Raw genomic sequence first — 12,440 nt, 5'->3', positions numbered from 1 at the left:
CCACAAAAGAGCAATGTTAAATCAGTCACAGTACCTTCATGAGATTATTGTGAAGGCAGGATCCAGGCTGATTTAAGGTTCAAGATCATCAAAGAAGAATGCCTATCACTTTTGCCTTTCTTTCCTCACCTGCCCAAACCTTCAGGCTCATGCGCTGTCCTGGGATTTAAAGTTACCTAAACAAAGAAAGCAGAAAATGTGAGGTTTTTCACAGAAAAGGAAAAAGCGTTCCAGGAATCTTGCCAAAGGAAATGTCACCATCAGACTAAACCACAGCGTTGAGATAGACCGGAGAAAATAATGGGTAATTTGTCATTCTTATTCAAAATCGACTCAAATATAAATTATGCCCATGCTCCATATACAGGTTCTCCTTGATGCTTTGGCCAAACAGTTCTTATGAAGTTATTTTTCAGGATGTTTAAGAAAATATAACTTGAAATTATAACCTTGATTAGATTGATTTGCTTATATGGCAAACCCTAGTTTGATGCGTGGCCACTCAGTTTCCAGTTTCCTTGCTGCCAGGGCGGGGTAGGGGGTCAGGGGGCAACAGCGTGAAAGCAGGGGCACCTCTGTGGCTCTCCATGTAGGAGAGCCCAAATACGCTCAGCTCTTGCATCCAAATAATATATCCAGAATTCTGGAAAAGAGACAGCAAAGACTCATTGCCCAGGTCCAGGATGCAGCTCACTCTGACAGGTCAAGTTCTGTTAACCCTGACAGCATTTTGGCAGCGAGAGGAAAGCTAGATGCAAGTGAAGGTGGAAAGGAAGGAGCCCCGGGGATGGGCGTCACTCTGAAATTTGCAGCAAGTATTCCAGCTGTTGGTGAGATGCACTTCAAGACCCCAAGTTTCTGATCCCGACTCTGCATTGGAACACCAGCCGCTGCCCCGGGCGAGCCTCCTGGCGCTTGCTCCCTGATGTCCCTTCAGCACTGTGGACTTGCTGTCGGGCCTCATGGCTCACCTCCCCACCCTGCTGAGGTCATTAAACTGTTCTGAAGCCCCTTCAGAGCCCCAGAATAGTTTGTTTGCTGGGCAGGTGATAAATCTCATTGAGCCTGACAGAAATTCAATTATACTTTCTTCATGAAAGAACCAGGGATACCCATCCCCTGCACCTCGCCAGCCAAAGGCTTACCGACCCCCGCAGTTGAAAGGTGAGTGCTACTAACAAGCTCTTCGTCACTGAAATGGATGGAGGCCTCAGTATAACCAGCTTACATTGGACCAAAGAAAAATTGGCCTTGGACTTTATCACTGCTCAGAAATAGCCTGGTCAGTTGGACTCTATTATAAACATCTCAGAGAAGATAAAAAAAAAAAAAAAAAAAAAAAAAAAACTTTTTGTTTTGGTTTTGTTTTTATTGACCTCATCACCTCACTCACTGGCATTTTGTAAATTGAGGTGGAAGCCTTTTGCACCTGGATGAGCAGCCACAGCCAAGTCCCAGGGTGGGGTGTGAGATAGCCCAGAGTGCTCTGGCTTGCTGTAATGTTGACTTCCTTGCCGATTCTGTCAGAAAGAGACCTCCTAACAAGTAGACTTCTGCTGGAAGTCAGTGGGAAGCTCTACTTGGCCTGCTTGCTGCTCCATGACAGAGCTGTTTGTTGCAATGTAGAGGTTACCGTAGCTTCAGTTGCTACAAATCACCTTCCCGGCAAATAGAGGCCAACGTCAAGATGAAGCACAACTCTGACTTCAAAAATCCCTGGGACTGATGAGATGCAGGACAGGTTAAGGATGTGCAGAAAGATCCAGAAACCCAGATTGACCCAACCCACTTGAGAATAACTCCGAATATGAGTTGCACCTAGCTCTCAGCGGGAAATTTACAAAACCCTGTGGTCACTGCTACTCGTGTCCTGAGGCTTGATTCCAGGCTCTCGTACATCAGGACTCTTCACCTGCAGCAACTCCTTGTTACTAAATCCTTTTCTGTGAGATTAACCCCTGACTTCTTCTGCATTGCGATTGCATAGTTCACTTGATTTCCTAAAACCTTACTATTTCCCTCACTTTAGAAAAAATTTCACCTGCCGTTTTTCTCTATCAAGTGCCTCTGCCTCTGCCTCTGCGGAGATTTCCCAGTATCCATTTAAGTCTTTGGAAATAGCATCACAAAGTCAGGACTGGGGATCAAATACACAAGTTATAAAGGTATTTAGCCCAGGTACTCTTCTTAGTTCTCCTAAATATAATTGCATGGATTTGTGGGTCTCTGGTGCAAAACAATAAGATTTTGGATCAGGCGCAATGGCTGGCCCCTCGCACGCTGCTCTAGCCGGGGAGAGTTCTGGGAACTGCTAACTTGGCCATGGGACATTCTTACATGTCCCTGCATGTCCGCCTGTTTTCTGTCTGATTTGAATTTGGCTTTTTGGGGGGATATTTCCGCATGCTGTTATTTTATTTCATAATTTAAACATTGTTTTCTCCCCCTGCATCTGTGTTTTCTTTTTGTTATTTGCTTTGTTTTGTTTTCACTAGGCGACCCCCTCCTGCTGTTCCTGGACGACCATCCTAACCCCCATCATTCATCTCCTTTTGTTTCCAACAACATATCCATCCATGGTATTTAAAAGTCTTTTGTTTGCACTGTATGTCATATGTACATAAAAACTTTTATTTTTGATCCATGTCTATAATAAAAAATTTTATTCTATATAAAAAATGAAAAGTGTTCTGTTTTTCTAAAGAAGAACTCAAATTAGAATGAGACTTTGTCTCAACAAAAAGCAGGTAAGGTGAAGACTGCATAGTTTGATATTTTAAGAAACGTAATATTTAAGTTGTTGGAACACTGTGATTTAAGATGCTCCTTGCCAGAGAATAATAATTATCTTCAATTGAAATGCCCCTTCAACACAAGAGTAAAAGGATGAAGGAAAATTCTAGGTGCCTAGAGAAGACAAAGACTGAATGATTTTAGTTGCCTCCAAGACTCCCATTATTCATATTGCACCAAAAATATTTTTTTATTTTTATTATTTTTTCTAAACACTCTTAGAGAAGGAGATAAAATATGGAAGATCATGGAAGAAACTGTAGGCCTGAAACACACAACCTCACAAATTCTATTTGGCAAATTCATGGGTAAAGAAACCACATGCAAGTACGAGGTGAGGGATGTTGGGCATCTTGAGAATGCTTTGCCACGTCAGTCAAGTACTGGAAAACAGAATCTACACAGTGAGAGGGAAGGAAACAATTTTATGCCTCAGTCCTCAAGTGATAATTCTGACGTTGAAATTTTAGGCCATTAAAGTGTCCCAAATATTTGTCCAAATAAAATGTTTATCATTAAGACAACACAGTCCAACCTGTCAAATACATAACAGACTTCCCAAAGGTTTTTAATGGAAATAAAAATTTTCTGCTTAAAGACTTACATGGCCCAGATTAGAATTTAAAAGTAAACTTTCTAGGATGAAATCACTTTTGACATCAAGAGAGTCAAAAAGTCATTCATCCCTGGCATTTATTGCATCCATGTTTGACCTCATGAGCTCTGGCAAGGAAAGACAGGAGGATGTGTAGGTGGGACCGCCCAGCTGGGAAATGGAGACCCCCTCACTAACTGTGCTCTTGCTCTGGACCTAGAAAATTTTTATGAGAACTGAATTCTCTACTCAAGAATGTGAAACCAGTTTCTCGGGCTAAAAGTTTCCTATCACATGTTACATCCTATTTACTGTATCTCAGGCTCAGTGGTGACCCGGTAGCGTCAGGGTCAAAATTCAAAGGGTCCAAAGCAAGGCACTTAGCTGACTCCGGTGCATCTGGAGGCACAGCGTGCCGTCCCTTGCCCGCCCCACCTCGGTCCAGGTATTTGGTTTTCAATCATCATTCTTCCCGGGAGGCAGCCCACCAGACGTAGTGCTCACCCCAACACAAGGCATTTCCAGGCTCGTTCCTACCACCTCCCTACACAAAAACGGGTTGGCAAGGGGACGGGTTTTCCAATTCCTCCTTTTTAAGTGCTTGGTACTTTTACACTTTGTCTAAAACTTGGACTGATTTTTCTGCAGTGTTGCCCAGTTCAGATGTTTCCACAGTTAAACTGACCTAACGGACCATGAGAAAACTCCAGGCAGAGCAGAACAAAATGATGACCCCCCCAGCCTCCCTTCCTCACATTTTATAGACAAGAAAAGAAAGGGGATCGAGGAGGTGGGAGCAGCCTGCAGTACACTTTATGCTAAGGTTTGTCAACACGTTTGTTGCCAGTAGTGTCCCTGTGCTTCATAGTGTGCCCTTCTCCGACCAGTGACTTGGTGTCCCTGTCTTCCACTCCACCCTCTGTATGTGACAGAGAACTGGAAAGGTACTGCATTCTTCAGAGCTGATCAGAACTCTGGTCAGGAAGAACTGAACTGTTACACCTTTAAGGAATAAATAATAGTCTCTAAATATTGTCATTCTTGAAGTCTCATAATGCCCTAGTCACCAGGAATATCAGTGAAGTTAAAGGATAAAAGTATCTTATAAAATGGGTTAAAAAGTATTTACAGGGGCTGGGGTTGTAGCTCAATGGTAGAGAACTTGTCTCACACGTGGGAGCCACTGGGTTCCATCCTCAGCACTATGTTAAAAAAAAAAAAAAAGAAATAAAGGTATTGTGTCTGTATACAACTAAAATAATATTTAAAAAATAATAACAAGTAATTACAGCCGAGTGCTATGGTCTTTCTGGGAGGACTGTTCCTGACTCCAGCCCTGACACAGCTGTTGAGTTCTAGAGCCTTATGACCTACTTGACCTAACAGGCTCATGTTCCAGAACATGGTGATTGTGACTTCTGATGAAGAAAGAAATAATGGAACTCATTCCAGCCAGTCAAAAACCAAATTTCCCATTCCTAATAGAATATATAATGAAAGGCTCTAAACCCACAGGTGTTGGTTCAGGAAAAGGCAAAATTTTATTCAAACCGTGACGTGGTCTGCCAACTTGCCCTGGCTCCCAACCAAGAGGCTTTGGATTTAAGAAGGCAACTCTGGATTCATCTTCCACTGGCAGCAGGGAGGGGAGTTGGTGCTCCCCATTCCATAGCTGGAAAAACCCAGAACATTGAGGAGATGGAGAAGAGGGAACTAAAGGTAGGAAAAACACAATGTCCAGTCCATTCTTCACAGGACTTCCCTGGTAGGTAACACGTCTGTGAGCCTTGGGGACTGCTGTCCATACCCTAGAAGTTGGAAACCAGAGCAGGTAGGGAAGGACCTGCTGCTCGTTACAGGCAAGCAGACTTGACTGGGTTTGCAGCACAATGATCTTTACCTGCGGTTTGAAACAATGTCCTACTTGCCACTTTGTCTATAACTCAACATTAGGTATGATAGGAAAATCTCCTCAGATAACAGATATCGGATTCTTTAGTCCAGTTTCCTGGTGTTCTGAACTAAACCTTCCCAACTACGAATCCATTTTTTTTTTTTAATGAAACTCATAGAAATTTAAGATTGTTGGAAAAGAAAACAATTTCTGAAACTCTCTTACTATGAGAGTCTACACCTGAGTGAATCCACTGAACTTGTGGACAGTAAGCACTGTGCTCCTGTTGAAGGGCAGCCGGCCCTTTATTATTTTTTTTAATTTACTTATTTTGATTCGTTGTAAACGAATGGGGTACAACTTGTTTCGTATTTATTATTGATGACGTCTTTAAGGCTCCAGGTGACTCACTGGTAAGTCGCAGTATGGCCAACGCATTGAGATCAGACCAGGTGCCAGGCAGGTTACTGGAATAGTCAGGGTGACAAACTGCTTCCTCCACCCTCAGTTCTTAGTCACATTTCATGCTACTTTACATCGGGCCTGGTTTTCGGCTCTGGTTCACGTGTTCAGTGAAACTCCTGAACGTGCCTCCCGAGCAAAAAAAAGAAAAGTTCACAAACTCCAGGAGGCAAGAGACCCAAGGACCCTGCAAAGGGTGACGAAGGAGGCATCGGCCCGGGTTCTGCCTCTCAAAACAGCTGCTGACGGGGCAGCGTCTGGAAGCTGCTGTGATACTGCCGAGCCCCCTGGTCCGGGCTCCGCGGGCCCCACTCTCTTCACTCGGCATATTTCAGAAGGCAGTGGAGGGCAAGTGAGAGCCAGGGACGGTGCTCTTGCCTGCCTTTTCCCTTTTAAAGACAAAATGCTCCCAGCTGCATTCTCAAACGCTTCCTCAGGCCTAAAAGATCTGTACATGTGGCAATTTAAAATCAGCAGGAGGTCCACAGTGTTCTCCTTACCAGAGTCCAAATGTGACTTGGGCACAGACCCACCCTGGAGTGGCCAGGGGTGAGCCAGCCGAGCTTGGGAAAGCAAAGCAGAGCCTCTGAGCCAGCTTTCTCAGGGGCCCCGGGACCATGCTCCCCTGACCCCCAGCACTGCTGCAATCAGTCTGCTCATCATCCTGCCGGCATCCTGGTCACACAGCTATAGGGCCAGTCGGTTTAGGACAGGAAGCCACGGGCTGATCCTGGGGCTCCTGTGACCCACCCGGATGCTTCCCCAGCCCCTTCCTGCGCAACCCTGCAGGCAGGAGGAGGCAGGGCCAAGAGGGTTGCAGCCCGTGGGTCACAATGCTGGCAGCGGCGGCCTCCTGGACCCTCCACCAGCAGTCACTGCAACACCCCTGGAAGGGGAATGTGTTGGGTCTGTTGGCAGTTGCTGCCATTTCCCAAGGTAAACAAACCAACATGAATTGTGAGAGAAAAACACAAAAGCCCAACCGGTGGCCAGTGTAACCTAGCTCCCCAACAGGTGCCCTCCCCGTGGCTAAAGGAGTGTGCTGCTCAGGCCACCTTCCACGGACCTTGCTGGAACCTGCTGTGGGAGCCTGCACAGTTCTCCACGAGTTTGCTTCATTCCCGCCACAGGGCCATTGTGAAAGGCACACCACCCAGAAGGGCACGCTCCTCCTGTTAGTGCACCGTCCACACGTGGTCCTGATGACCCGAGGGGCGGGGAGACCCTCCTCCCAGGCCACGACTCCTTCAAGGTGAAGAGAAGGCCCAGACCCCGCCCGCACGCTCCCCTGCAGTCTGGAGCTTCCTCCCAGCATCCTGAACTCCTCACACCTCTCTGCTCGGCACCACCCCGTCATCCTCACCTGACTCCTTGCCTCCACTTCCCTGAGACGACTGAAGCCATCAGAAGGGAACTTCCAGAGTCCACGGCCTCATCTACCCACTTACCCACCTCAGCCACACACTCCGTCCCCCGTTGCCCCCCAGTGAGCCACCCCTGCCTGTCCACCGTCCCCGCCGCTGGATCCCCCTCCCGCTGGGCTTCTCCCCGCCCCAGTGACTCTCTCCTCGCCCACCACCAGCTGTTACTCTGCATTTCATCATGTCCATCCGCGGAAGCATGCTACCAGTTTTTATCCTCCACTTTCCTTCCATTTTCTGTACTCTATCCCAGCTCCCCTCGAAGCAAAGCTTCCTGAAAGCTGCCTGTAGTAGCTGCTCCAGTTCCTCTCTGTTCTCCCTGAAACCCTCTGCAGTAGGTCGTTCCCACCACTGCACCACGACCTGCTCTTTTCAAGGATGCCAGTGACCTCCTCCTCTGAAATCCAATGGTCAGTTCTGTCTTCGTCCTGCTCGACTTACACTTGGATCTGACCCCAGCTGATCACCCCCTTTGCCATGGGTCACCCTCCACCTCACATCCAGGATGCAACTCTTGGTTTCCTCATGCTTCAGTGGTTTACTGTCAGGACCTTTGTTCTCTGGAGTCGTCCATCCTCCTCTTGTCTTCCTCCATGACCTCATTCAGTCTCACAGCATTGGGTATCTTTTCTATTACCAACAAATTCCAAGTTTACGTCTCCATCCCGTAGATCACACTCAAACACCAGACTCACATCCTGCTCCCCACCCAATGTCTCAGTCCGGATGTCCTCACGACCTCCCGTGCCCCGCATGCCCCAAACTGAACTCGAGATTCTCTCCCCAAAACCTCCCAGCCACATTCATTGTCTCTGCTTCCATCTCAGTTGATGGCATATCCACATTTCAATTCACCCAGTCCAAAATCTTCATTTATAACTCTCTCTTCCACATCCTACGTCTACTACATCAGGAAGCCCTGTGGACTTAAATTATATCCAGGATGTGACTGTGTCTCCACTTCCTCTATCATCAGGCTGTTCTGAGCCGCTGTCATCTCTTGCCTGGACTAGTGCAAGGGTGTCTCAGTGCTCCTTCCGGAATCTACTCTTACCCCACAGCGACTGGAACAATCCTTTCAAAGTGTGTTGGATCATGTCCCTCTTTTTCTCCCCAGCTCTCCAGAGGCTGCAGTCTCAGAGTAGAGGCCAGTGTCCTTCAGGAAGCCTACGATGTCACAGGATGCCAACCACCTCCCACGTTACTCTGACCTCACCGCACTGCAGGCATTCCTTGCCAACCCCACACTTGTCAAGCACTCTCAGGTCTTTTCGGCAGCTCTGGCCCGCCTGGAATGCTCTTCCAGGGCTTCTGGATTATTCCCTCACTTCCTTCCCTCCTTGGTCAAAGGTTATCTCTTCCATGAGGCCTGTCCTGAACTCCTTATGTCTTACTATGCCACTTTTTTCTTTCACAGCATCTCTTACCTTCCATTTGTATTTTTCATCTGCCTCCTCCTGCTAGGATGTAAGCTCCACCGGTCGAGGACCTGGACCCTTTTTATTCATAGATATATCCCAAATACATAGAACAATGCGTCATATGATAAATGCTCCATAAACACTTGTTGACTGAATGAACTCCTGAAACCAAACATGCTCAAGCACAAAGGGCAGAAAGTGAGCAGTGGTAGGTCTGAGCGGACACTATTTTGTTGGATGTTGAGGATGAGAACATAGGAATAAAGTGGATGTGGAAGGATTTGACGAAGCATTAAAAGCCAACTGCCTCCCAGTGGTCTGTAGCCCTTGACGAAATCCATCTGTCAAAAAAAGCAGAGCTTCATCAGTCCGACCTATCAATCAGCCTGAGCGAAGTTCCTCACCCCCTCGGAGTGGATCTCCTCCACTGTAAACTGGAAAGGATGCCTGTCCCAGGATCACTGTGAGAAGTAAATACTGTCTGTATAACGTGCAAAGCACAGTGCCCGGGGCACACTGGGTGTCTTAGATGTAAGGACTATTACTTACCAACCCCGGGGTGCTATTTGCTTCCTGAATTTATGGAGACCTCAGACAGTACAGTTATTTCCCAAACCACAATTCAGCAAGAATTTCAATCTCCTACTGAATGTCATTCTAACAAGGAATACAATGATGTCCACACGATGGCACTGTGTCGCAGACCTGCTTCCCTGGCCTCCGTGGTTTGAAACGTGTCACTGTGCAACTGAGGCCCTCTGCTGACTTTCCATTTTCTTGTTCTGGAGACTGGCTTGTAAGAGGTCAACGACGGCTCCACGTGCATCCTCACAGGTGCAATGTGTGAATGTGTAAACCCGCAGCCGCCTGAAGGCCGTCTCAGGCTTACAGTCCTGGTGCATCCCTGCTACCTGTGTGACCTCCTGCAGAGGCCATTCCCTTGGCCACGCTGACATGCACACGCCTTTTAGATACGTGCCGATCGGAAGTCAGCACACCAAGGCACACACGGGCCCAAGCTCTCCCTCTCCACACCTCCCCATGGCGATTTCAACCCTTGGCACCCATGTCAGTCAGCTTTCCGTCGCTGACAAAATACCTGAGATAAAACGTGGAGGAGGAAAGATTTTTTTTTGGTTCAAGAGTCCTGGAGGCTTCAGGCTACGGTGGGCTGGCTCTGGTGCTTTCCAGGCTGTGGCAAGGCCGCACATCCTGCCAGAAGCTACTCATCTCAAGTCAGCCGGGCAGCACGGACAGGGTCAGGGTCTCAGTGCCCCCTTCGGGGCATGTCTCCTAACCTAACTTCCTTCCACTAGGCGCCACGTCCTAAAAGTTCCACCACCTGCCAGTAGTGCCACAGGCTGGGGACGGGCGCTTACACACATGGGCCTTCAGGAGACTGTTAGATTTGGAGATTAAGGACAACACAGTCTCCAGCCTCACTCATACCATAGAGTGAGGGGAGGGGGGTGCAGAGAGAAGGGTCGACAGCTCCTTACGCAAGCAGGTTAGGATGTAATTACTGTGACTTCTTCCTGCCACCCCCCACACACACCCCATAAAGTTCTTTAGAAATCTAAATCATTAGTATTCTACTTGCACTCCTCCAGAGTGGCTTCAATTTAAGAGACTGACCAGATCATTGTCTTTAGGAATGAGTGGTTTCCCAGCACTGTCTCACCTGGTCACACCAATCGTTTTCTAGGTCTGAATTCCCATGCCAGCAGCAACCCACAGGGCAAGCACGGGCGAGCCCACCATCCTCACAGAAACTCACGGGCTCAGGATTTCTTAACACAGTCTTAACGAAACACTATGATTTCTTTTTATTTGCAATTTTTCCAGTTATATTCCTGGCCTCTATAAATTCACGGAGTTACATGCAGAAAAAGTATAAAATTATATTTGCCTTAAACTTATCCTGCTCAAATTTCACAGTGTCTTCTCCCATAAGGCATGCTTTGGTGAAGAAACAAATATTTCTTCTCTCCCTTACAACTTTTTCTCCCCTTGTCCTGGGGACTTAACTTAGGGTCTCACACATGCCAGACAAATGCTCTACTACTGGGCCACACCCCAGCCCTACCCTTGGGAAATTTTCTCCCCTGAGCTTTCCTTCTAGGCTATGTTCCCTTCTGGAATCCACGTTATAGGGCAGCCTCTGATTTCTACCATTTCTGTGACCTATTTTAATTCCATTACAGCCTAGTTGTGGGGCAAGCAATTCCACACAAAGAACACAAGCTCGAAAGCACTGGGTGCTAATTATATCTCAATACCCTACTAAATCTCGCTTGGAGGAGTGAGCCATCGTCCCCAGAGGCTGCACAGGAACACCTCACCTGCATGCAGAGCCTCAAGCCCCTGGGTTGCCACCTGCTGTTCCCACCAGTTACAGGAAACGAGCCCACTCAGGCTGAAGGCCTCTACTCTTCCTCCTCTCTCCATGGCTGCCAATGTCTCTGAAAACCTCATCAGGATGCTCATCCCCAGGCCACTGCCCCCCACCCCATCCAGATCCTCCTTTGTCACCATTTTTGCCACAAGAGATCTCCTGGCTCAGCCTCTAGTTCAGTCCATACTTATAAAGTTTTTCAAACAAGTAATCGCTTAGCACATCCCCTCAATTTGACTGCAGGGCACAGTAACACAGCAACGTGGCAGAGACCCCCGGCTCCGTCCTGGACTCACCCTGTGCTGCTCTCACCTGTGCTCTGGCTCATGCAGTACGTTTCCTCTGGCTGGGGATCCTTCTCCCCACAGCCACCACTTCGCCATCCAGATGGGGTGCTGCCTCTCCCTCATATCTGCCTCCACACCCAATATGTACAATCTCCAAACTAAGTGAGACCAGGCACTGTGGCGTCCAGTGCCACACAGGAAGACAGGAAAGAGCTGAAAATGACAGCAGGCACTGTCATTCATCCCACCGAGGAACTATTCTTGACAGTGATTCAAATTTGGGGAACTTTCTGCTGATGTGGATGCAGTTGCATAAACCTGAGTCCCTTCTGTCCATCACCAGTGCTGCTGGGTTTGTGAAAGCGACTTCAGTAACCTCTGGGAAAACTGCCCATTTTTATCCTGAAACACAATATTCATCTGTCTAAAGAAAAAAATCAGAAAAAGAATTTGAGATGACACAGCTGAAGACACTAGTTCAAAATCCTGTTCAATTCATTTTTGAAAAATCTTAGGTTAAGAAAAATAGAAATAGTTCTTCTTAGGATAACACCTTCCTGATGAAAATTCTGAATTGATTCCAGCTGTACAGGAACTTCCAGGGCACCAGCTCTTCTGCAGGCACCTGATGCGCTTTGCACCTGGCCTCTGTCCTATTTCCCTGCACATCAACTTAGTAACAGTAACAAAAGCAGAGCATCCCTTATACCAAATGCTTGGGACTAGAAATGCATTGGGTTCTGATATTTTCACAGTTTGGACTATTAACATAAGTAAGTTCTTGGAATGGGACCCAAGTCTAAACATGAAATTAGTCTCACATACACCTTATACACATAGCCTGAAGGCCATCTTGTACAACATTTTAAAATAATTTTGCATGTGAAAGTTTCACATGTGAGACAGTTTCACATGTGAGACTGTTTAAATGATACCACTGCTCGTAAGTATTTCCAATTACAGGTAAACTTCCCTCCAGCCTCTTTTGTTCATTATGACAATCTCACTCTCCCTTAGTGTAGTGCACATGCCTCATTAAAAACTAAGTAGAAACTCTGAGTCCAGGTTAATGACCACTTCTGTGATCTTGGGCAACAAATCTGGACAGTATCCCAAGCCCTAGGATTTGAGCACTAGAAAAACCAACATGAGCACCCTGAAAAAGCTAAAGA

The 12,440-nt window shown here is 47.1% G+C and overlaps 1 protein-coding gene across 1 annotated transcript in view; it reads left to right on the top strand.

The window, feature by feature from the left end:
* Dnm3 (dynamin 3) overlaps positions 1-2,639 on the top strand; it is a 472,254-nt gene extending 469,615 nt beyond the window's left edge. Inside the window, exon 22 of the mRNA XM_047520009.1 lies at positions 2,496-2,639. Within this exon, the coding sequence (XP_047375965.1) occupies positions 2,496-2,532 (37 nt within the window). The 3' untranslated portion in view covers positions 2,533-2,639. The remainder of the gene's footprint in view (positions 1-2,495) is intronic.
* The last annotated feature ends 9,801 nt before the right edge of the window (positions 2,640-12,440 follow it).

This window comes from Sciurus carolinensis, chromosome 12, assembly GCF_902686445.1.
Source record: "Sciurus carolinensis chromosome 12, mSciCar1.2, whole genome shotgun sequence".
Classification (NCBI taxonomy): domain Eukaryota; kingdom Metazoa; phylum Chordata; class Mammalia; order Rodentia; family Sciuridae; genus Sciurus; species Sciurus carolinensis.
Note: the sequence above shows the minus strand (reverse complement) of the source record. Positions and strands in the feature narration are given on the sequence as shown.